This window comes from Oncorhynchus masou, chromosome 16, assembly GCF_036934945.1.
Source record: "Oncorhynchus masou masou isolate Uvic2021 chromosome 16, UVic_Omas_1.1, whole genome shotgun sequence".
NCBI classification, from domain to species: Eukaryota; Metazoa; Chordata; class Actinopteri; order Salmoniformes; family Salmonidae; genus Oncorhynchus; species Oncorhynchus masou.
In genome coordinates this window covers 19,355,037-19,381,121 of record NC_088227.1, presented here as the reverse complement: position 1 = coordinate 19,381,121, position 26,085 = coordinate 19,355,037, and the positions used below count along the sequence as shown (strand labels likewise).

Below are 26,085 nucleotides of genomic sequence, written 5' to 3'. Positions count from 1 at the left end.
GGTCACTCATGTAGAGCTCTGCTGCTACGGCCAAAGAACCACTCAGGATCCCTGCCTAAGACTGGCACAGTACACATACTCAGCCGCCTGCCCCCACACACCCGGCAGAGAAACACACACACACACACACACACACACACACCTTGCCAAAGGATCTGTATTTTCTGTGCCTGTAGGGTGCAGGGGTTGAGTGCCACCACAGTGAGTGCTTGGAGCCACTATGCAGGGCTATATTTGGGCCTCCATCTTGTGCCCGCTGAATGAGCTGCTTGGTGTCACTCTATGATTTTCCACCCACTGGGGCCTGGAGAACAGAAAGGCTGCATTTAAACTGCTTTTACTTCCACTAATGTCAGTACGCGTTGAGCGGTAATGTTATTTGTGCTCAGACTCTGGCATTTCCGCCTGCAAGTTTGTAGTTATCATACTTTTGATTGGCTGTGACTAAGCCTTGCAATGTGGCTCAAGCTTCTCCTGCTTACCAAACACAGTTTACTTCCCAATTACTATGCTAATGTATGCCAGCAAAAAATCCTTCAAAATGCATTCAATTTGTCACCTCCACATGGGGGACCGGCAGTGTTAATGAGAAGACTATGAAGTGTCGTTCTCTCGTTATCAAGCTGACAGAGAGCCTGCAACGGTGTACACACTACACCATGACAAAAATGTATACAAACAACTTACCCGGCAAAGATGTCATTATCTATCAGGATGAAAAACCACAGTTGTCAAGAGCACCTATTTCTGTTTCACTACAAAGACTGTGTTTGCACATGGATGAGAAGGGTTTAATTTTTCCATATAATTGAGCTGACGGCTACTATTACGGGAGCTGGCTGGTTGCAAACTTTTAGAGGTTTTGTTTTGAAGAAGTGGGGATAGCTAGAGAGGAGATGCAGGATAGTACACTGGTTGTGTTTTGCAGTTTTGGCTCTACGTTGAAAACATTTTATAGGGTTGTAATACAATGACAGCCTGTTTAAAAATGATAAATAGCAGCTGAGATCATATCACTGTCAAAACAAACTTACAGCCACTCATAAAGAATTTATCCCATTTATCTATTATGCTACTGTGGTATACTTTCATTTATAGGCTAACATATTATTTCATGAGACCTTCTGAGGTCTGTGTCCCAGAGTTACTAGCGCCTTGGAATAGCTGTGATGTGAATGAAAAGGCATATTATAGATACATTTCTTTTGTATTGAGCTTCTGGTTATTTAGTCTGTCGAGCTATAACCCATTTTCTTATGGGCTGGAATGTGTGTTTCTCGTTAAGAGCTTGTCCAGCACTGCACAAAGGAATTGTTATGTTAGGGCAGAGTCTGTGTCTAAAGAAGACCGACAGAAATGCCAGAGAAAATATAGGCCAAACATTAAATCACAAGTGTGGTGATTTTTCTTTTTAATTGAAGAGAAGAGCTGCAGTGAGACTCAGACTGACACACACACACACACGCGCGACACATCTGACTCGCTCGAAATAACTTAACACCTTTTTATTGAAAGACCATACACACTTCAAGAATCAAACGCTGTCATCCCTTTTTACAAAAACATAAAAACAAGAAAGGGTCATTTTGAACAGTGGAGCTCACAAGTCTGGCTGTCCTAGAAAATAACATTCTATGGTACAGCTGTTAGACACTACACAACCAGGAAAAGACTGTCATTCATGCCACTCTGTAGGCGAGATGCCCTCGCTAGAAAGCTCTCCAGTGAAAAGGGAGAGAAAGAAGAGAAAGCTAAATCTGATACATGGCTTTTGCTAACTCTGCCAGAGTGCCTAAGCATCTTAAGATTAATATCACACCCATAGCAATAAGTTCATTCCATTTAATGCAGTATACTCGGTGTTCAGATAAGACTTGAGTCGTAGAGATGGATAAACAGGATGATTAAATAGTAAATACCAATACGTGAGTAAATGTAATGTCATCGTAATACCTCCTAGTCCATAACAAAGTGGTGAATTCATATCCCACCTTTGTCATTGACAGGAAACAGGCATCTCAGGTCTTAGCTACAGTCCAACAACTTCAAGAGGAGGATTCAGCACTTTAAAAGCCCAAAAGGTTATTTTCAAAAGAGAAAAAAAATCGGATCATATTCCCATATATTTTTTAAATCATTTATTTACATAGAGGTTGTTATTATGCTGTCCGGGTTGGGATTGGGCCTGTCTTTGCAGCGACCCACAACGCAGTGTTCCTACTCCGCAATGGCCTTCAGTCAGCTTTAGCCTTGTCTGTGTCTATAACACCTGGAAGACAGAGATGAATATCAATGCAAGGTTTTCTCTTGTTTAATCATGCATAACTTGAATCAGTGGTGTTGAGGGGGAGAATATGAAGTTGTGTAAGACAAAGAACAGGAATACTAAAGAGTTTGTACGTTTTCAGAGACTATCATTTCTAATACGACTCTGTTGTCACTCCATCCAAAATGAAATGCCAAATTGAACATTCATAGCAGACCAATTGGCCTCATATACTGTAGCTATCATTAAATGTCCCATTTGGGTATATTGAGGTTATGTTGGAGCGGTGAGATGGGAATTTGAGCTCTGAGGGAAGGAGCTGTGGGAGAGAGAAATGAATTAAATCACAGCAGGACTAGACCAGGGACAGGAGAGGGGGGATTGGAAAGAAAGGAGGATGAAAGAGGAGAGGAGAGGAAGAAGGGACTAACAAACAAAAGGGAGTGAGGAGAGAACGGGCGGAGGAGAAGGAACAAAAGGAGAAGAGGAAACGGGAGGGGTGAAGATGAATTAGACAGGAAAGAGAGATGCAGGAGGAGTGAGCAGATTGTAGGACGTGGAAGGGTGTGAGAGGAAACAGAAGGGTAGTGTTGATTTGTGGGTCAGTGTTAAACAGGTGGGAGGAGGAGGGATGGAGGGATTTGTCTGCTAGCTGCAGTCAGTCTGCTTTTCGACTCTTCTCTCCTATCCCATCTGTAGCGCTGCAGATAGCTCTCCTCCCACGGACCTCCCAGCCCGCACTTTAAATGCAAATAGGTACAGGAATGTGTATGTGTGTATGTGTGTAAGCTCAACGGTGTACTTGTGTTTGCGTGTGTGTGTGTTAGTGTGTGTACACATTTTTGAACTCGTTTGCACTCATGGGTGAGTGCTGGTGTGTGATTGAGAGCACCACTAGAGGCTCTGAAACCACAAGGATTCATGCTAGTAGAGGCCCTTAGCGTGCTATCCCGCTCCACACTGTGGAACACACACACACACACACACACACACACAGAGGGAGCAGCTGCCAGACGTGCTGAGGGCTTACATTTGGAGCCGTCCCAGATGTAGCTGTTGAGGACCTCTCCCAGGACGTAGTAGATGTTAATCAGGACAGTGAGGCAGGAGAAGAAGGCCACCTTTGCCAGGGGACTGATCTGCTCCAACAGGGGGTAGACCCACACGCCGGTGACATGATGTACCCAGCACATCCTGACAGAGTGAGGGAGGTAGGGGTGAGATGATAGAGGACAGAGATATATAAGGAAAGAGAGTAGAGAGTTTGTTTATATTATAAACCGGGTGGTTTGAGCCTTGAATGCTGGTTGTGTTGAAAGCTGTGGTATATCAGACAGTATACCACGGGTATGACCAAAAATGGCTTGTTTAGTGTTCTAATTATGTTGGTAACCAGTTTATAATAGCAATAAGGCACCTCGGGGGTTTGTGGGATATGGCCAATATACCACGGCTAATGGCTGTATCCAGGCACTCCGTGTTGCGTTGTGCATAAGAACAGCCCTTAGCCACACCTTATTGCTCAATTATACCCACTTGTCTGTATTTGTATTTACTATGGATCCCCATTAGCTGCTGTCTTCCTGGGGTCCAGCAAAATGAAGGCAGTTATACAATTTAAAAAATATTACATTACATTCACAATTTCCACAACACACTGTGTGCCCTCAGGCCCCTACTCCACCACTACCGCATATCTACACTACAAAATCCATGTGTATAGTGTGTATGTTATTGTGTGTATGCAATAGAGTCTCAAAGATGGCCAAAGTGGAGATCCTTTGTAGCTGTAGTACACCCACTCTCCATGTCCCTTTGTCTGTCTGCCTACTATAGTATCCAGCCACTTCCTTTTCATAAAGTTAGGAGTGTGAGACAGACAGCTGTCCTTCTGTAGGAATCCAGAGACTCATTTTTTTTATAGTGAGATGATGATTCTAAAAACATACCGGCCCTAAATTATGCTGAATCACTGAAATGAATGTAACATACACTGAGTATACAAAACATTAAGGACATCTGCTCTTTCCATGACAGACTGACCAGGTGAATCCAGGTGGTCGTGGTGCAACTCAATATTAGGAAGGTGTTCCTAATGTTTGGTATACTCATTGTACACTTTTGAACATAAAGTGCTACTGATACATAACAGTAGCAGAGGACATTGGAAGTACCATCTGTGGAGAGAGAGAGAGAGAGACTGCCAGCCAGGGGATGTCTCAGGGAGAGAGTGTAATATTTACTGTACATTTTTTGTTTTTCACTTTTGTTTATTATCTATTTCACTTTGAATAAAGCCACTTAAATTGACATTTAATTGAGAGAGCGAGAAACACTTCCGAGAGAGAGAGACTTCCAGGGGAGATCTCAGGGGGAGAGAGAGAGACTGCCAGGGGAGATCTCAGGGAGGGAGGGAGGGAGAGAGGGAGTCTGACTGACTGACTTCCAGGGGAGATCTCAGGGAGAGAGAGAGACTTCCAGGGGAGATCTCAGGGAGAGCGAAAGAGTGTAATGTTTACTGTATATTTTTTGTTCATTTCACTTTTGTTTTATCTATTCCACTTGCAATAAAGCTACTTAAATCGACATTTCATTGAGAGAGGGAGAAACTGCCAGGGGAGGTCTCAGAGAGAGAGAGAGAGAGAGAGAGAGAAACTGCCACGGGAGGTCTCAGAGAGAGAGAGAAACTGCCAGGGGAGGTCTCAGAGAGAGAGAGAGAGAGAGAGAGAGAGAGAGAGAAACTGCCAGGGTAGGTCTCAGAGAGAGAGAAACTGCCACGGGAGGTCTCAGAGAGAGAGAGAGAAACTGCCAGGGGAGGTCTCAGAGAGAGAGAGAGAGAGAGAGAAACTGCCAGGGGAGGTCTCAGAGAGAGAGAGAGAGAAACTGCCAGGGGAGGTCTCAGAGAGAAAGAAACTGCCAGGGGAGGTCTCAGAGAGAGAGAGAGAGAGAGAGAGAGAGAAACTGCCACGGGAGGTCTCAGAGAGAGAGAGAAACTGCCAGGGGAGGTCTCAGAGAGAGAGAGAGAGAGAAACTGCCAGGGTAGGTCTCAGAGAGAGAGAAACTGCCACGGGAGGTCTCAGAGAGAGAGAGAGAAACTGCCAGGGGAGGTCTCAGAGAGAGAGAGAGAGAGAGAGAGAGAGAGAGAGAGAGAAACTGCCAGGGGAGGTCTCAGAGAGAGAGAGAGAGAGAGAGAAACTGCCAGGGGAGGTCTCAGAGAGAGAGAGAGAGAGAGAGAGAGAGAAACTGCCAGGGGAGGTCTCAGAGAGAGAGAGAGAGAGAAACTGCCAGGGGAGGTCTCAGAGAGAGAGAGAGAGAGAAACTGCCAGGGGAGGTCTCAGAGAGAGAGAGAGAGAGAAACTGCCAGGGGAGGTCTCAGAGAGAAAGAAACTGCCAGGGGAGGTCTCAGAGAGAGAGAAACTGCCACGGGAGGTCTCAGAGAGAGAGAGAGAGAAACTGCCAGGGGAGGTCTCAGAGAGAGAGAAACTGCCACGGGAGGTCTCAGAGAGAGAGAGAGAGAGAAACTGCCAGGGGAGGTCTCAGAGAGAGAGAGAGAGAAACTGCCAGGGGAGGTCTCAGAGAGAGAGAAACTGCCAGGGGAGGTCTCAGAGAGAGAGAGAGAGAGAGAGAGAGAGAGAGAGAAACTGCCAGGGGAGGTCTCAGAGAGAGAGCATACAGTACTGGACAAGGGCACATTAGTGACAGGTGACAGTAGTGTGTCAGCTGGTCCACTCACAGCCTCTCCTTCGCTCACTGATTCCCAAGCTATCACTCAGGGTGAGACTGGACTGGCCCTTACCCTGGCCCTAGGCTGCTCCACAATACAGGTGATCTCACTAATATCAAGTGATTAGACTACTTTAGACCACGCGGAGAAGCTGTGAGTAATATGGTAAATTATGTAAATGCTTCAATTAGCTGAATTCAACAATTGGGCAATTAATTGAATGGGAATATTAGGTCCTCCGTTTGCACATGTGGGGACAAACAAGGTTGTTCATCTAACAGTTACATCCGTTGACCTCTCCCCTCATTTATGATGTACTGTATGCTTCTTTCGTAAGCAACAATATATATTTTTTCCGACTGACTCCATGGATTCAGGGGAAAATCCCAATGTTCCTTTTAGTAACATAGCATTTCCTCAGTTTCCTGATTTGAGAAAATCCTAATTATTGAGCCTACCTGTGTCTGTATTATTGATGGTGTCTGACAGACTAACAAAACTGTACACAGATCAGATCGTCTGCCACCTAAGCATAACTCGCCCTACTTTAGGCTTGACATCTTTCTCTATCCCTCTTTCACTCCCTCCTCCTCTCTCTCCCTCCCCCCCTCTCTCTGTAACTCCATGGCTGGGTAATCCCCATGTAAGGCAGACTATGGATTTACCCAGCTCCAGCACTTTTCCCTCTCCTGCTGAGGGAAGCGAGACAGATTCTCTGACCCTGTGAGACGTGTGGGGATATAATCCTCTTCATTTTAGCCAGGGATTAATACAGAGAGAGGTGGGGGCCTTGACACTTCTAGTGGGACTCCTACATTTCAGGTGATTCTGGAAACCCTTTCTCCATGCTGTCGGCCCTGGTTCGCTGCAGTAGAGGGCTGCTGCAGTAGAGGGCTCCTCCAGCTCGCCGCCTCTCCTGTTTTTCCCTCTTCCGTGAGCATTACATCTGCCGTGCCGTGTCAGGATTAGGGTCTGGTTCTCTGGTTCAGTAGAATGTTTTGTCACAAGGCAGGCCTCTCTCCCAGACCAGAGACAGATCTCTCTCTCTTTCTCTCTCTCTCTCTCTCTCTCGCTTTCTCTCTTTCCTGACTGATAGAGGAAGGTTAGAGGCATTTTTATCTGCAGGAGATTTGCGAGAGACTGTGTCATTATGCTGGGAGAGGGCCATCCATCATGAGGGTGTGGAGGGACAGAGCCATGAGAAACAGGTGTTGAAGTGGAGCTAGCTGCCAGAGCCATGGGCCTGGAGAGGAGAGGTAGCCAGCTAACCTGATAACATGCTCACTGGGGAGGGGCGGGCCTGCTGGTCTTCACTATGCAGTGTTTATAAAGTGATGTTTCTCTGTTCTGTACAGTATGTTCTTGTATTTAAAAACCAAAGTTAAGTGGAAACGGACAATAACATCTTATGGTCTCTTATCAACAACAACAAAAAAGAGTTCAGCCTACCATTGTGGGAAGAAAAGGGGGCTCTTACCATAGGACATATCCCACAGCGAAGCTGCACACAGCTATCAGTCCACAAGGCCTGCTGGGATACTGGTGGTGCGTGGTCCTCATCTCAATGATGATGAAGGGGAGGACGGTGGTGTGCTGGAGCAGAGAACACAGAGAGAAAGAACTCTCGTTAGCCACGTACAGACAGCTAGCTACTATAAGCGACACGCCGCCTGTCTCACCTCAGGCTCAGTGACAACGATAGAGACATGACACATTAGTAACACGCAGAATGGCTTTGAGAGAGAGAGAGAGAGAGATGTTATGATGGGGTACTCAGGCAGACATACTGTAGATGGGCTCATGTAAACAGTGGGAGTCTAGAAGCTCTGTCAGTCTGGGACACGGAGTGCAGGGTCATAAGAGGGTAATGCAGTTTTTTTTATAGAGCCATGTGTGGGAGACATTAAACAGATGACGTGCTCTGCTCTCCAGAGTTGAGTGTCTTATGATTAAAATCCCTGCTGCTCCCCTCTTGTGTTCTCTCGCTGACACACCTCACTTTTTCAAGAGTTCAGTAATCTTGCTTGCTTTGGCTCGCGATGTGGCACCTGTTTTCCGACGTGCTGAAAGGATACAATCTTTTTTTAGAGTCTGCCTGTGTGTCCAGCGTGGCACAGATGTGTTTGCAGAGAAGTGGGGGCCCCGGGGCCTACAGCAGACAACATGAACTATTAACACCCTTTAATATTTACTGTGCGGGTCGTGCTGCTATTTCTCACCATGTTATTTCACCTAGCTGAACCAGCAGACCACTTGGGCCCGGTAGAACCCACCCTGTCCCGCCTACCACACACAGAGCAGCGGAACGCGACAGCTCCCTGACGAACGGCTCGAATTAATCAACGTGTTCACGACTCACCTGCTGTTCTTATAGACCAAATGCGCTCTGTCAGGAATAGAACCGTTACCTTACACCCCTGTGCGTGTCCGCGTCCGTGTCTAGGTGTCTGCGCACAGCTGAGTAGAAATAGGAGTGCTGGGTTTGAAAGCACATCGTAACAGGATCAGGCTCGGTAACAGGCTAATATGTACAGGGCAGTATACTAAAGTTAACCTTGTTTCTAGTCTGTTTCTGCTTCAGCCAATTATTCAATCATTGTCGTACCAAATAAGTTGGTATCAAGCAGAAACAGACTGAAAACGACAAAGGCACAGGTTGGGTGGCCGTGAAGGAAATGTTCTATGTGACTAATTGCAAATGGCATCTAATGACAGTCTCTCTAGAGCTGTGGTAACCATCTGGTGGAGATGTGGAGGGTCACAGTGTGGAGACCTCCCTCTTGCGCTAATTGAAATATGAATCAGCTCCCTGAACATACACTTCCACTGAGTGGGCTAGAAGTGGCCTGGGTTCATAATACAGTATTACCATGTGGTTCATCCAAAAATGAAATTGTTTCATGTTAATGTGAATGGTAATGGCTCGGCCCATATAACCATGTGGTGAGAATGTCATTCAGTGTGCTTTGGTCAGCGGCATGTGGGCAGCCTTTATGCTGGGACGTTAAAACAAAGCTTACAGTGCTCCAATGGTGCTTATCTCATAAAAAGATCATTGGAGGACCCTGTCTGGCCTCTCCATGTATGTATTACTTACACCCGTCACTAGATGGCAGCCTTCTTACATTCAGGCCAACCGAAAAGTCTCCTCCCACACCTGTCTCGCCTCAGTTGACCCAATGTACACCCCATCTAATCAGTGGCTAAAAATGAGCCATGTTCCAATCTAACCTGTTATTTAAATACCTGACATGTTGGCTTGACGCATCTCTGCCCAGAAACAGTGTTTTTTTTACCCTCAACTCCTCATTAATGTGCTAGTAAGTGTTATTCAGTGGTATTTATTACACATCTTACTGGCCTCTCACCACACTACAGCAGAACAGAACCTATTCTACCATGTCATGGTCACACAAATGAAGCTTTCTAATCACTCTATTGGATTGCACTCACGACACACACACACACACACACACACACACACACACACACACACACACACACACACACACACACACACACAGTCCCAGTGAGTATCCCCATGCCATAATGGTTGTAATGCTGTAACCGTCTGTTCCTTATTACAACCTCAGTCACAATGATGAGTATTTCCTCACAGCTGGCCTCTCTGTCTGTCTCTGTCTGCCTCTGTCTGCCTCTCTCGGTCTCTGTCTGTCTCTCTCTGCCTCTGTCTGCCTCTCTCTGTCTCTGTCTGCCTCTGTCTGCCTCTCTCTGTCTCTCTCTGCCTCTGTCTGCCTCTCTCTGTCTCTGTCTGCCTCTCTCTGTCTCTCTCTGCCTCTGTCTGCCTCTCTGTCTGTCTCTGTCTGCCTCTGTCTGCCTCTCTGTCTGTCTCTGTCTGCCTCTGTCTGCCTCTCTCGGTCTCTGTCTGTCTCTCTCTGCCTCTGTCTGCCTCTCTCTGTCTCTGTCTGCCTCTCTCTGTCTCTCTCTGCCTCTGTCTGCCTCTCTCTGTCTCTGTCTGCCTCTGTCTGCCTCTCTCTGTCTCTGTCTGCCTCTGTCTGCCTCTCTCGGTCTCTCTCTGCCTCTGTCTGCCTCTCTCTGTCTCTGTCTGCCTCTGTCTGCCTCTCTCTGTCTCTCTCTGCCTCTGTCTGCCTCTCTCTGTCTCTGTCTGCCTCTCTCTGTCTCTGTCTGCCTCTGTCTGCCTCTGTCTGCCTCTCTCGGTCTCTGTCTGTCTGTCTGTCTGTCTGTCTGTCTGTCTGTCTGTCTCTGTCTGTCTCTCTGCCTCCCTCTGTCGCTGTCGTTCTCTCTCTGCCTCTCTCTGTCTGCCTCTCTCTGTCTCTGTCTGCCTCTCTCTGTCTCTGTCTGCCTCTCTGTCTCTGTCTGTCTCTGTCTGTCTCTCTGTCTCACTCCCCTTCACTCTTTGACCATAATGACATAATCTATCTAACTATATACCCGTGTCAGACCATCGGACACATGCTGTATTTGTCACATTTCAAAGTTAATCTATGTTACACTTACCTTTCTAGATTACCTCCATTTTCTTAGTGAGGCAACTGGGGACATCTGTATTCATTTACATAAACTACAATCTGTTTGTAATTTGTTGTTGGTACGATAACAAGATTAAGACAAACTGACTTGTTGATCTTGGAGATGAACAATAGAATTTCATACGCCTTAAATCTTTCAACCAGCCACATTTCTGGGAAGATTGTTAGGCAAGCAATGTTCCAGTGACCTAAACCGCCAACCGTTGACTGCTAGGAAGAAACTAGAGATTGAGAGTTGAAGGCACCTCGTTAGCCCACCTAAAGCTAACGTGTTGCTGTTAAAGCCTGGGAGTGAGCCATGACACTCGGCAGATCTATGCAGCTGCTGCAGGTGCAAATAATGATGGTAAGAAGTCCCTCATCTCCTCAGAGACATTACGTCCTCCCTGTTAGGAGACAGAGAAGAGGTCTTCCACTGCTCTACTCTACTCTCCTGGATCTGAAAGTGCTCTTGCCCGCTGTTTTATATATCTGTCTTTCCCTCACTTGTTTTCAATCTCTCAATCTCCTCTTTCTCTAATAGAAAAAAAACGTAGACATTGACACTCTTTTTCAGACAAAAAAAAAAGTTGAGGCAAGAATAACCTCTAGATTTACAGTATGTTTTTACTTGAGCACTAATGGCTATCACCTACGGGCCAATCAGGATTAGGTGGAGTGATCCAGGGGAAAGAGTTTGGTTAGCACTGCTGAGAAGAGTTCTCCCACAACAGACTCAGGCCAGTGAAGGAACTGGGTTTTGACACAAGATCCAAGAACAACCCTCCCCGCCAGTGCTCACACGTAATCTCCTTTGACTTGCCACATGAAAACCTTGTCCATGATGAGCTTTGCTCTCATGCTCCCTGACAATGCTTCTCCATTCATGCAATGGAGAGGTCTATGATTTCCATTGAACATGTTGCTTGGCAGATGCCCTGGTCCACAGTGAAGTTACCCTGGAAGCTACTCAGGCTCTCCGTTTCCCCACAGAGCAATTAGGGTCAAATTCACAGCTGTAGCCTGGTTGGGATTTGAACTCGACACCCTGCGGTCAGGAGTGCGAGACCTCAGCTACTAGTGCTTCTATTTTCATTGTTGTCTGCTACTGCTATCCAAGCGCTGGGGGAGTATTTTGAAGACCTCTGAGTGTATGTTATGCAAAGCATCGTAATTACCATAACCACACACAATGGACAGCCAGAGAACAAATAAATAGACAATAAGAGAGAGCATTTCTAAACCCACAACGTCTCTGGCTTTTCCATTTGTGTCAGACTGATTCAGTTGCATAACAGACTGTCCATGCACAAATGAACTGGTTCCAGTGGTCTTTGTGGCAATGACTTTAAGTGACAAAGGGGACATACGTAGGCGTACATACGTTTGCACAAACACTGGGGATTCGGTGGCTTTTCTTAACCCCCCCCCCAATGTTGAGTTACCCTGCAGTAGGTTACTAACACTGTGAGGTGAGAGCGACCCTCTCCTCCACCTCCTCTGTCACATATGGAGCATGAATTATTGGCTGGGCTCTCAGTTCCCTTTCTAATCAGGGCCAATAAAAACGCCGGACATGCTTAAGTAATTTCTCCCTGTGCACATAGTGTCATGAGCTATCTCCCTTGTCCCCTCCCTCCCAGGCCAGGCCACATGTGTGTGTGTGCTGCCATCAGGGCATTGTGGGATTGTTTACGACAGTTATTTTGCTGTGGCAGGATGGGATGCCTGCTGGACTGGTGGAGGGCTCCCAGAGGGTATAGGGTGACAGAAAGAGTACTCCCTCCCAAGGTCGGGTCTCGAGTTTTCCTCCCATCACCCCCCACACTGCTCCCTCCCTGCTCCCTACACCCCCATCCCATCCCTCCCCTGCCTTCCTGGCCTGGCCTCCCGCTCCACGCCACACTCTGAGCAGCTCTCAGTCAACAGAGGGCTCACATGTCCCCATAGCCCCTATTTCCCTGTCAGCAAGCAACCCCCCCCCCCATCATGTTTTATTTTAGACTTGTTTTTTTGCCCCCCCATATTAATCTAACGTGGCAGTCTCTCTCTCGCTCTGACCACCAGATTGAGGAGCTCTCAGATGCTTGTGGTTAAGACTGGATGCCAGCACTGTCTGTGGAAAATCCCCTCTTACAAAACAAGCGCAATTCACTCAAGCGGTCCAGGGCTAAAACAGGATAGGCCATGTCAAAAAACAAACAAATAGAAAGAGCAGAGAGGAGCGGGTTCACGTTGCTCCGAAAATGGCAAGTAGTAGATGAGAAATTAATGTTTTATCTCATTATGCGTTGAGGAGCCAGTGTTCAGTATCACACCTCACCTGTTGCCACATGATCACAGATGTTTGGAAATTTACTGCAAAAGCAGAGACACACTCGAGGAGTTTGTAATTTGAACAAAATAACAAATTGTGTTTTTCTAACCAACTTACTCACGCAGTAAGCTTTACACCGGCTTTGGGAACAATGGGCAAAAAAAGCAAGCTGTGAAACGGCCATCGTTCACTGGGTCGAGATGAGTAAATATTTCCCAGTTGTCAAGGATGAGCTAGTGAGCCAGCTATGCACCCGTTTTAATGACAGGGTTTGGACGGGGAACTTAACCTAGTAACTTTTCCAGGCTCAATGTGGCCGGCGACTCAATCATGATATTGTACACCCCTGTGCCTCCGACTGCCCTGAAATATTAGCGTCCAGAAAAATGGACCTGCAATTATCGATATTTTTTAAGTAATCCCCCAGCAGTCTGCAAACCAGAAGGAAATAGCAGAGCAGAGAACACTTCAAACGGGAAAGGATTGTTTTCCTGGCAGAGAATCAATACCATTGAACACTCTTTTTTTTTTCTCTCTCTCACTCTTTCTTTCTGTTTTTCTCTCTCTCTCTCTCTCTCACTCACTCACTCACCACTCACCACTCACCACCACCACCACCACCACCACCACCACCACCACCACCACCACCACCACCACCACCACCACCACCACCACCACCACCACTCACTCACTCACTCACTCACTCACTCTCTCGCTTGTTGGAGAAGCTGGGTTTGTTCTCTCCGGCTAACTGAATCTGTCTCTCTCAGACACCGTGCACATCTGTTCTCCCACTTCACACACAACTGGCCCAGGCAGCAAGGTAGAATCAGATTCTTTTCAGCTAAATCTCCCGTCAAAATGTTCCCCCACGGTAAGCATCTGCACGGCAGGGAGGGCTCTGAGAGCACTACATTAAAATGTTTAACAATGAGTTGCCTCTCTGTTTTCACTTAAATAAGGTCAGTCAGGAGCGAGTCAGAGCTGCGGCTTTAAGAAAGGCCTTCATTTCTGCTGAGTCTGCAGATGTCCATAGCCCTCATCATCTTGTTAGAAAGTTAAAAAAACAAAAAAAAACATCAAACGCAGACTCAAATATCAATGATCTTTTCTGCAGTGCTGTTCTTTAACCCTCCGACACTGGAAGAGGTGTCTCTGATGACGGGGAGCAGCTTCATGCCCCTACAGGCCCCTTCAGCTCACCACCACTCTGTGTATGTGTCTGTGGCTCCAGAAGCAGTAGCCAGGCCAGCGGGTGATGAGCTGGGTTAGAGCGGGCCCACGGCCCTCCCGGAGAGGAGCTGTCAGCTGGACACCTGTCGACCATGGATACCTGCCACCTCCCTGCCTCAGCCCTCTAACATGCAGCCTGGGATAGTGCTGGCATTCACAGGGCCTCTTCCAAAAATACCCAGCACGGCTAAACACAAACCCCATGTTATCTTATCTTGTGTATGAGAATGCTAAGAGTGGACCTCGCTCATTATAATGGCCCCTCTGTGATATCAAATGTTATGTCACATGCGCAGAATACAACTGGTGTGAAATAAATGCAACTTTACCGTGAAATGCTTACTGACGAGCCCTTCCCAACAATGCAGAAGATAAAGATACAAATATAATAGTAACACAAGAGCAATTATATACACAAGAATGGAGCTATATTCAGGGAGTACTATTACCAGATAAATGTGCAGGGGTACGAGGTATTTGAGGTAGATATGTACATGAAGGCAAGGCAAATTGACTAAATAATAAGAGTAAAATAAAGAACCGGGTAGCAGCAGCATATGATGTGTAAAAGTGTGTGAGTGTGCATGTGTGTATGTGTGTTTCTGTTGTGTAGGTCTGTGTGTGTGTGTGTGTGTGCATACAGTTGAAGCCGGAAGTTTACATACACTTAGGTTTTTCAACCACTCCACAAATGTCTTGTTAACCTCTTACACTTATGGTGGCGCTATTTCATTTTTGGAAGAAAAACGTTCCCGTTTTAAACAAGATATTTTGTCACAAAAAGATGCTCGACTATGCATATAATTGCTACTGTTCGAAAGAAAACACTCTGACGTGTCCAGAAATACAAATATCTTCTCTGTGCGTGCCCTTTAACGTGAGCTTCAGGCAAAACCAAGATGACTTGGCATCCAGGAAATGACAAGGATTTTTGAGGCTCTGTCTTTCATGATCTCCTTATATGGCTGTGAACGCAAGAGGAATGAGTCTGCCCTTTCTGTCGTTTCCCAAGGTGTCTGCAGCATTGTGACGTATTTGTAGGCAGATCGTTGGAAGATTGACCATAAGAGACCACATTTACCACGTGTCCGCCCGGTGTCCTGCGCCGAAATTGGTGCGCAAAAGTCACCTGCCAGTATTTTTCCATGGGGCACAGAGAGAGAAGCAAGCTTCCAAGAACTGCATGTCAATGAAGAGATATGTGAAAAAACACCTTGAGGATTGATTCCAAACAACGTTTGCCATGTTTCGGTCGATATTATGTAGTTAATCCGGAAAAAGTTTCACGTTGTAGGTGACTGCATTTTCGGTTCGTTTCGGTAGCCAGGCGCAATGTAGAAAACGGAACGATTTCTCCTACACACAGACGCTTTCAGGAAACACTGCGCATTTGGTATGTGGCTGGGAGACTCCTCATTGAAAACATCAGAAGCTCTTCAAAGGTAAATGATTTTATTTATTTGGTTATCTGGCTTTTGTGAAAATGTTGCGTGCTACATGCTACACAAAAATGCTATGCTAGCTTTGCATACTCTTACACAAATTAGTCCATTTCTATGGTTCAAAAGCATATTTTGAAAATCTGAGATGACAGTGTTGTTAAGAAAAGGCTAAGCTTGAGAGCAAACGCATTATTTTAATTTTATTTGCGATTTTCAGAAATCGTTAACGTTGCGTTATGCTAATGAGCCTGAGGCTTAGTCACAATCCCGGATCCGGGATGGTGAGTTTCAAGAGGTTAATTAACAAACTATAGTTTTGGCAAGTCAGTTAGGATATCTACTTTGTACGTGACACAAGTCATTTTTCCAACAGTTGTTTACAGATCAATTATTTAACTTATAATTCACTGTATCACAATTCCAGTGGGTCAGAAGTTTACATACACTAAGTTGACTGTGCCATTAAACAGCTTGGAAAATTCCAGAAAATGATGGTTTTAGAAGCATCTGATAGACTAATTGACATCATTTGAGTCAATTGGACGTGTACATGTGGATGTATTTCAAGGCCTACCTTCAAACTGCCTCTTTGCAAAGTGCCTCTTGACATCATGGGAAAATCAAAAGAAATCAGCCAAGACCTCAGAAAAAAAATTGTGGACCTCCACACGTCTGGTTCATCCTTGGGAGCAATTTCCAAACGCCTGAAGGTACCACGTTCATCTGTACAAACAATAGTACGCAAGTATAAACACCATGGGACCACGTAGCCGTCATTCCACTCAGGAAGGAGACGCGTTCTGTCTCCTCGAGATGAACGTAATTTGGTGCGAAAAGTTCAAATCAATCCCAGAATACCAGCAAAGGACCTTGTGAAGATGCTGGAGGAAACAGGTACAAAAGTATCTATATCCACAGTAAAACAAGTCCTATATCGACACAACCTGAAAGGCCGCTCAGCAAGGAAGAGGCCACTGCTCCAAAACCGCCATAAAAAAAGACAGACTATGGTTTGCAACTGCACATGGGGACAAAGATCATACTTTTTGTAGAAATGTCCTCTGGTCTGATGAAACACAAATAGAGCTGTTTGGCCATAATGACCATCATTATGTTTGGAGGAAATCCCTGACCTCAATCTTATAGAAAATTTGTGGGCAGAACTGAAAAAGTATGTGCGAGCAAGGAGTCCTACAAACCTGACTCAGTTACACCAGCTCTGTCAGGAGAAATGGGCCAAAATTCACACAACTTATTGTGGGAAGCTTGTGGGAGGCTACCTGAAATGTTTTACCCAAGTTAAACAATTTAAAGGCAATGCTACCAAATACTAATTGAGTGTATGTAAACTGACCCACTGGGAATGGGATGAAAGAAATAAAAGCTGAAATAAATCATTCTCTCTACTATTATTCTGACATTTCACATTCTTAAAATAAAGTAGTGATCCTAACTGACCTAAGACAGGGATTTTTTTACTAGGATTAAATGTCAGGAATTGTGAAAAACTGAGTTTAAATGTATTTGGCTAAGGTGTATGTAAACTTCTGACTTCAACTGTATGTAGTGAATGTGTGTGGATTTTGTGTGGGAGTGTCAATGTAGTGTGTGTGAGTGTGTGTATATGGTTTGTATATACAGACTAGGGAAATGTCAGTGCAGGTAGTTCGGGTAACATTAATTGACTTTTTAGCAGTCTTATGGCTTGGGGGTAGAAGCTGTCTCGGAGCCTCTTGGTCCGAAAGCCCGATGCTCTGGTACCATTTGCCGGATGATAGCAGAGTGAACAGTCTATGGCTTGGGTGGCTGGAGTCTTTGGCAATTTTTCGGGCCATCCTTTGACATCGCCTGATATAGAGGTCCTGGAGGGCAGGGAGTCGGCCCCAGTGATGTACTGGGATGTCTGCACCACCCTCTCTAGCGCTTTGCGGTCAAGGGTGGTACATTTGCCATACCAAGCAGTGACGCAGCCAGTCAAGATGCTCTCGATGGTGCAGCTGTAGAACTTTCTGAGGATCCGAGGGCCCATGCAATACAAATATTCCGCCTCCTGAAGGGGAAGAGGCACTGCTGTGCCCTCTTCACGACTGTGCGGGTGTGTGTGGATCTTGTAATTTCCTTGATGTGGACGCCAAGGAATTAGAAGCTCTCGACCCACTCCACAGCAGCCCCGTCGATGTGGATGGGGGGGGGGGGGGGGTGCTCTCCCTCTTTCTCCTGTAGTCCACGATCAGCTCATTTGTCGTACTGACGATGAGGGAGAGGTTGTTGTCCTATCACATTACATATGGAATGACTGTCATACTTTCAAATCAGCTTATTAGCTACATTTGAATGATTGTAGTATCAGATGGACCTCTAATTGTGACATCACACTGTTGTCTGATGGGCTATATTAAAAATCTGCTCCATGCATCGAACAACAACACATGCTCGTCTGTGTGACTGACTACCATCCTGACACGTGCTGTGCGGATTTGCTGTTCACCTGCTATTTTTACAAGTCTGTTGTGATGCACAACTCTTTTAGCGTAACTATAGCATACAGAGAACGCTAAAAACAACGTCTGACGCCTGGTGAATTTGGCCGCTCCCTGGTTCGCTCATCTGTGCTCAGAAACCCGTTTCTGGAGTCCTGAACCGAACAAATTTCAGCAGATGTGAAAACCTTTGAGCGACGGCCAACATCTCCTAAACCAAATAAGCAAGTCTAAGTTGACGGGGAGAGGCTCACTGCTGAGTAGCTAATGATGCCAGGTTATTTTGTTCTTCTGCACTCCTCCACAACACTCCCGCCATCCCCTCCCTCTGTTTTCCCTCCAACGTCTGTGTGTGATATAAAGAACAGTTCATGGCAGGCCCACAAGGTTTCCGTGAAAAATGTTACACCATGTTTTAATACGCTCCTCTTGGTTTTACGGGTCTTCCCAGGACGAAGCTCGAAACAGGAAGATTTTCTCGAGAGGCATTGTTTTCCTCCAGCTTGAGAAGTCGGGCTTAACCTAATGTACATTTCAGGCGGGGTGTGTGTCTGTGTGAAGGGGTGGGAGTTTAGGGGTGGAGGGAGGAGATAGGCAGGAAGCATTAGCTGGCGTTTTTATGACACAGAGGTACAAAAATGCACCTCTTGGGAGAATCTTGACAGATATTGTCCGAGGCATGAGAAACTGTACGCAGAGACTTTTGATGTGATGACTTACCACAGCGCAGAGGTTAAAGATGTCCTGTGTCCTACAAATGAAACAAGCAACAATATCTCCTTCCTTATCCACTGAAAATGATGGCATTTGACTTCCCCTCAACATCTAATTACATTGAAGCATAATCAGTGTGGAGAAATGAAAGCTAGGGCCGTTTGGTTCTCCCACTGGGGATTGGATTGCTGTGTAATGTCTCCCATTAGGAAGGAGAGAAGAGGATGATTGCATTGTACGACAGATAGGAGCCAGATGTCTCACAGGATGTATAAATCTGAAGCATCCGTTTAGAACATCTTCTCACCACCAAATATGGTGATGAGAGGAAGTCCAGTGGCGGGAAGTGGGAGGAGATGGAGCTAGATGAAACTTGGCTGACTCTCTGCTTATTCTCTCATCGATTAAATATTACATCTCAATACAGTTTTCTGTTCCCAAAACCTAAAATATGTTACGAACAGAGCGCAGTTTTTTAGACTTCACTTGACCCTTTGTACAAGTTTTAAAAATGGTATTGTTTAGGAGTGCAAGGGCGTTTTGAGTTATTGCACACGTGGTATTTAGAGTAGGCATTCCCTAACGGAAATATGCAAATACATGATAGAATGCCCCAATAGAATCTCGCTAGCTGGTGCTTGGCTCTGCCCACCTGCTTGCTTGTCATGCCCAATATGCTTCATTTGTTCCCATTGGAAACAATGCAATGCTATATCTTGGGCTCTGCTGGCAGTCTTGATGTGATTATCTCATGTTATGACAGGCTGTCCTGGATGAAAATGCCTGGCACCAGTGTTAGGGCTTCCCTGGGCTCGAGTGGGCACGCTGTGTAGTGATGATGTGCCTAACTCTTGACGCCAGCTGGGGCCATGACCTTTGACCTAACCCTGAGGACAGGACAGGCCAGTGTTGGGAGAGGCCTGCACTGGGATGGAGGGATTAAATAGGAAGGGAAAAGGGGTGAAGGAAGGCCACCCTCTAGAATAGTAGAGTTATCGATCACAGGCTAGATAGCACCTCTGGCCTTGTGTTGTCAACAATGCCTCTTACCATTCTCAATGATTTGTTGTGACCTGACTGTCTTTACTGGGCGTTAATCACATTGAAACTGGCCCATTCTGCTCTCTGGAAGAACCTGGGGGAGCTGAGTCCTAAAATAACATATACCTGCCTTTCTCTTATTCTTCACTCGTCTTCTCCTCCCTCTGCCATCCCAGCCCCGACTGAGCATGTCTTACGTAAGACTGGGTTACACTTTGTCCTTCGTGAGATACTGAACACCTGCCAGTAATAACATACAGATCCCATCTGTCACTTTCCAGATTTTCTAAAAGGCTGCAGGTAGTAAGCGTGTAAAAGCGAACACTTACATGACTGTATAATGGCAGACAGAGAAAACATGAACAAACAGTGGAAAATGAAGCAAGGTATAGCAAGTGTAGTTTTGGGTTTGGTTGTTACATACATGCTCAGTCAGGTTATGGGACAGTGTTGTGCACTCTCAAGTACCCTGGTATGTCTAATGAAGCTCAATGTTTATACCCAGCTACCTTTAATACCTCTACGGTTCCTACTACTAGACTGCAATCCAGAGACATACACCGCTGTGCTGCTATCTCGTCACACCTAACATCTTATATTACAACGCCCCACAAAAGAGTTATCTACATTATGACACTACATGGAGAATTCTGTGGGACTGCCCTGTGTGATGGGCCTAGTCATCAGATAACGCAGGGAACAATAGGCCCTATAACAGGTCGAAATTATATATGTCAAGGTACAAATGTAGGAGGACCCACAATTGCCTTTATACCTGCAATAAAAAATTGTGTCATGTCAGCTAATAAACTTCGATTCATGTTCCCATGTGCCAGGCAACTATGGACAATGCCCACCAGAGGGCAATCTTATTTCAGCTGCCTCTGTCTTACCTGGACTGTAACAGTGAGGTGTTTTATCAGTCCAAGACAGAGGAAGCACCACAGAGTTCCGAACATGACTGAATGATTTAGGTGGGAGGTGTAGTGCTGTAACAATGGGGGAAGTCTGGTTAACAGTGGGCTACGCCTAGCTATCTCTTTCTCATTATGAATGGGGTGTTCGCCTCATCTGTGTTTGCGTTCTTGAGGTTGCACCTAAAACAGCTTGGGATCCAAGTGTGCATACGGTACGTAATGTGACGTCTACAAGAGTTCTGAAGAACAGTCGACTTAACACAAACACTTCTGTTTCTCGTAGTAAAACTGTCTTCTCTTTGGTCTGGGTAATAGCATTGGTTGAAGTTACACTACATAAACTACTGCAGTTTAAAGATCATTCATAGGACTTCCTACACTCCTGCCCAAATCCATGTAACACAACCTGAAATGTCACATCTCTGTTAGAGATGCAAAAAGCACAAAGGATGTTGTGGTCCTGTGATAAACTGACACCGTTCTGGGATTATGTGCTGTATGTGTTGTATGTGCTGTCATTTCATTGTGTCTAGGAATTTATATCCATCCATCTCCACAATTATTTCTGTTGGGAAATGTAAATATTGGTGAACGATATCAGAGTAAATTTTGTGATCTCAGTCTAATTGCTGCAAAAATAACAAAGTGAAGCCGCTGGGTTTTGTCAGTTATGAAGTGAAACAAAAACCCAAGGTATTTGACAAAATGTGGAAACCGTATGTTGATCACCTTGGGGAATGTGTTGTATAGCGGCCATTTTGTTCGTGTGTTGTGTTGTTTGTGGGGCGCCGTGGAAAAACAATAAAAAACACATTGTCAAAAAAATACAAAATAAATACAACTAAAAAGAAAAGAACTTGAAAGCTGTCTGGGACTGTATGGAACTCCTTAGGTGTTGGTAAACCAAACATGTCATTATAAACAATGTGGACACCATTAGAGTGATGTTGATCGGTCGTAGCCCTACTAAGAGAGACCTCTACTTTCACAAGAGTTACAGTAGGGACTGTTAAGTCTTACTTTGAATGGACATCTCCTCTGTCCCAGTCTTAAATTCCAAAGTCACAGCAGGGGCTTACAGTTAGAGACAATCTTCTCCTCTGCAAAAGGCCTATTCCACATTTGTCTGTGGGCACTGCTATTTTCCACTCTTAACGACTGCCTGCAAATCCAGCACAAGGAATTGGACTGAAATGCCACAAATAGTTCAGAGACAGTTTAAGAGGCAGTCCACAGAGTTTACAGCCTCTTCAGTCCAATCACTGTACTAACTTCGAAACTAATGAGAGACAGTCAGGGAGAAAAATCGCATTAGATAGATAAACAGACGGGAATGAGGGGATATTGAAAATGCACATATAACTACATTGTTGGTACAACCATGTGTGACGAACTCTTTCAAATAATCCAAATGCATTTCCACTGGCACATGGCAAAGGAACATAGAGAGGGAACACACGCAGAGTTAAAGAGGAGGGACATGAATAGTTGATGTTGGGCGAATCAGAGAACTGCTCTTATGAAAAGGGTGCTGTGGTGTATCACATTGTCTCTCCGGCTTTACACTTGGCAGCGCAACTAAAGGCCTGGCCAACTTAGGGAGTGTTTACCAGGGATAATCATTCATAAAGGCCCCAGTGCACAATGAGGTCCATCTCAAGGCACAGTGTAATTTAAATGTCCCCTGAAGCGACCTGCTGAATTAAATATAAGGTGGCCCAGACAGAGCGAGAGATGGATAAAGGCTTCCTTCTAATTCCACTGGGGCCGAATAAGAATACCTTCAAACTTGCAACTTGTCGGTTTCTCTCTCAATCTTATCTATTGTTTAGTCAGTTTCTGTCTCTCTCATTGTTGTTTTTGAGAACCGGGACATTGGTATCGATTTCCATCCCTACACGTATCCCTCTGGGGAAATGTGAGATGTTTACTTCCGTGTTGACGCGCGTTGAGCTGCTTTGAACCTGGGCTGTGGGAGATGGCTGGCATTAACATTACAGTAGAGACAGAGAGAGGCCCTCTGTGACAGCCCTCTTTCGGCAGCCCACTAATTACATAGTGGAGATGTGGATTATTGTCAAAGTGAGTTTGACGCAGGTAAACTGCCTCCTGATGGTTCGGTGGAACTCTCGCAGTGAACGCGCGACACCGAACTCTTCAAGTGGCGATGAAATGACTCTGCCCTAATTGTCACAGCCACATTAAGGGAGTCCTGTTAAGCTTGTCAAACATGCAGCACCGGGTTTGACAACATCAAAACGTGTGCTGAGGAAAACTGTCCCATCTATTCCCACTTTGGTTGCAAATGCTCCGGAATTCACACGGGTTTATTTTCTCTGCCTTTGTGTAAATTCTTGAAGGCAAATCTCTTGACGGCAGATCTGCACTTTCCATGGCACACTTTTCAAGTCACATCTCGCTTTACTTTGTGAACTTGAAATGCATATTCAGGGAGGGATATTCTGCATAAATGAACAGAACGTTACTAGGTTATTCAGTGGGATATCATTTTGACAGTACTACACGCTGTACCAACAGCATCGTAATCAGACCGCTCCTTACCGAGTCTATAAAACATTTCTGTCTTCTCATTGTGCATTCCCTGAATAAACGTTATCTCTAGGGCTGTGTGCAGCAGTGCACTGTGTCAGGGACTGTGTCCGGATGGTCTGTCGTATCTCCCACCCAGAGAGAAAGGTGAGACCGGGTTTCTATCAACACCTCGCTCCCTGTGTGCACCAAGGCTTCATTGTGTGGTAGACAGGGTGCAAAATAACTCCCGACCGCCTTCCTTTGCTATGTTAGATCCCACCGCCTGCCGGTGTATTTGAATCTTCAAAACAGCCGCCACGTGATAAGCAGTGTGAGGAGGAGATATATATATATACATATACCGTTCAAAAGTTTGGGGTCACTTAGAAATGTCCTTGTTTTTGAAAGAAAAGCACATTTTTTGTCCATTTAAATTAACATCAAATTCATCAGAAATACAGTGTAGATATTGTTAATGTTGTAAACGACTATGTTCCGACTATGTCCCTCCTGTATTCCAATGGCACGTTGCGTTAGCTAATCCAAGTTTATCATTTTAAAAGGCTAATTGATCATTAGAAAACCCTTTTGGAAGTATGTTAGCACAGCTGAAAACTGTTGTTCTGATTAAAGAAACAATAAAACTGTCCTTCTTTAGACTAGTTGAGTATCTAGAGCATCAGCATTTGTGGGTTTGATTACAGGCTCAAAATGGCCAGAAACAAAGTACATTCTTCTGAAACTTGTCAGTCTATTCTTGTTCTGAGAAAGGAAGGCTATTCCATGTGAGAAATTGCCAAGAAACTGAAGATATCGTACAACGCTGTGTACTACTCCCTTCACAGAACAGCGCAAACTGGCTCTAACCACAATAGAAAGAGGCGTGGGAGGCCCCGGTGCACAACTGAGCAAGAAGACAAGTACATTAGTATCTAGTTTGAGAAACAGATGCCTTACAAGTCCTCAACTGTCAGCTTCATTAAATAGCACCCACAAAACGCCAGTCTCAACGTCAACAGTGAAGAGGTGACTCCGGGATGCTGGCCTTCTAGGCAGAGTTGCAAAGAAAAAGCCATATCTCAGATTGACCAATAAAAATAAAAGATTAAGATGGGCAAAAGAACACAGAAACTGGACAGAGGAACTCTGCCTAGAAGGCCAGCATCCCGGAGTCGCCTCTTCACTGTTGACGTTGAGACTGGTGTGAAGATATATATATATATATAAACATACACACACACACAGTGTATATACAGGGCTGAACCAGGCCACACTCTCTAACTCTGTTGTGAACTGTAATAGCACTCACAGGCCAGGCTGCCAAACAGTAACAGGGTTCGGTCACTCTCTCCTCATACCGAGGGGAGCTGGAGACAGTTGCCGTGGCAGCGGGGGTAAACAAACAAATGCGGTACCATGAAATGCAGGAAAATAGTTACTGTGGAGTAATAACTCTGCTGCTGCAGTCGTCACCCGTCCGGTGCTCAGCACTCACATACTGTATCTGGAGGCTTTGCATATCATGAATTGTTTTCAGCTGTTGAACCCGTTGTGGGTTTTCCCTGGGGTCAGCCTTTAGTAAAATAGTTAGCAGGACTGGAGGCCAGATCACCTTATGTGAGTGTCTGTTCAGGGTTAAACCCATGTTGGTCCACATGATTGTTGAGGCGCGGGGTAACATCTCGTCCTGACTTAAAGACTCTTGGTCTGTATTTAATCGGAGCATTTGGGACTTGAATTGACCGTAGCAACACAGACTCCAACACACACAACAAACAACACTCCCGGCACGCGCTGAAGTCGATATGGGTCGGGGTAATACGCTTGAGGAAATTAGACCGGCATTTTTGCATAGCGTCGCTGGAAAATGATCGGATTTATCTCTCACGTGAATGGAAAGATCGCATATCCATAGTTACAATCAAAACAAGGCTTTATTCCACGGTTTGACTGCCAAATCTATGCTGATATTCTGTAGTATGGCCCATTAAACACCAATTAATATCATCATACATAATGCCTTGGACATTTACATACACCCAAATTGCTTACACAGAATTTCCCACAGTCTTTGTGAACAGTTATTGTTATGTAGCAACCAGTCTGTGTACTATTATTGGTTGCTAGCAGTGACAGACTACTACAGTATGTCGCATCCGTCAAGATATCCATTGAGGCTTCTTTATACACTGTCTATGGACACAGCTGGAGGCTCGACTCTTGACTCTTGATGCAGGATTGGGATGTGATTGTGGAGCCAAAAGACATGCAGCACGGGCGCAGGGACCCACGAATGCACGCACACACACACACACACACACACACCGAACGAACACATCCATCAATCACCAGTGTAACCAGCTAGAATAACAAGCCTTTCATCTAATTGTGGCAGCCGGAGGGCTTCGGTTCCACCTGATAGATATCACTAGTTACACAACCTCTTCCCATTGTTTTGACTGCTGACGTCAACATGACCATAGAGAAGATTATTGGGGGGAACAAGATGTGCCTCACTACTGTGTCTGCTATTATGGGAAGCGTTTAGGCACCATTAGCTGCCCATTGTCCACTGTGACTGATGTGTTTGGGGCTCCAGATATGCTTTCAAATGTCTATTTATTTACTGAGTGGGCTCTTAAATAGAGTGGGGAAAATGGAAAAATGCTCTATGGTCTATAATACATACCTCTACTTGATAACATGTTTGTAAATTATAATGATAAATAACAAATATTACCACAGAGAAGTGTGATGGGGTGAAATAACATTTATCTTTGGGACTAAATAACATTTGTCTTTTGGACCCAAATGTTGAGCAAAAATGAAGGATTTTTTTTCTCGTATTCTAGCTACCTAAACACCCTGTACTAACCACGCTAAATAATCAACAGTGTAACGCTATGACAGGTCTCGGAACAGTATAGTA

At 45.3% G+C, this 26,085-nt stretch overlaps 1 protein-coding gene across 2 annotated transcripts in view; it reads right to left on the bottom strand.

Moving 5' to 3' along the window:
• Positions 1–1,490: 1,490 nt before the first annotated feature.
• Positions 1,491–26,085, bottom strand: part of LOC135557609 (androgen-induced gene 1 protein-like) — a 63,819-nt gene continuing 39,224 nt past the window's right edge. For both annotated transcript variants that reach the window (XM_064991048.1, XM_064991049.1), the window contains 3 exons: positions 7,468–7,583; positions 3,297–3,460; positions 1,491–2,269 (listed from right to left, as the gene is read on the bottom strand). In XM_064991048.1, coding sequence (XP_064847120.1) covers positions 2,235–2,269; positions 3,297–3,460; positions 7,468–7,583 — 315 coding nt within the window. In that variant the 3' untranslated portion in view covers positions 1,491–2,234. The remainder of the gene's footprint in view (positions 2,270–3,296; positions 3,461–7,467; positions 7,584–26,085) is intronic.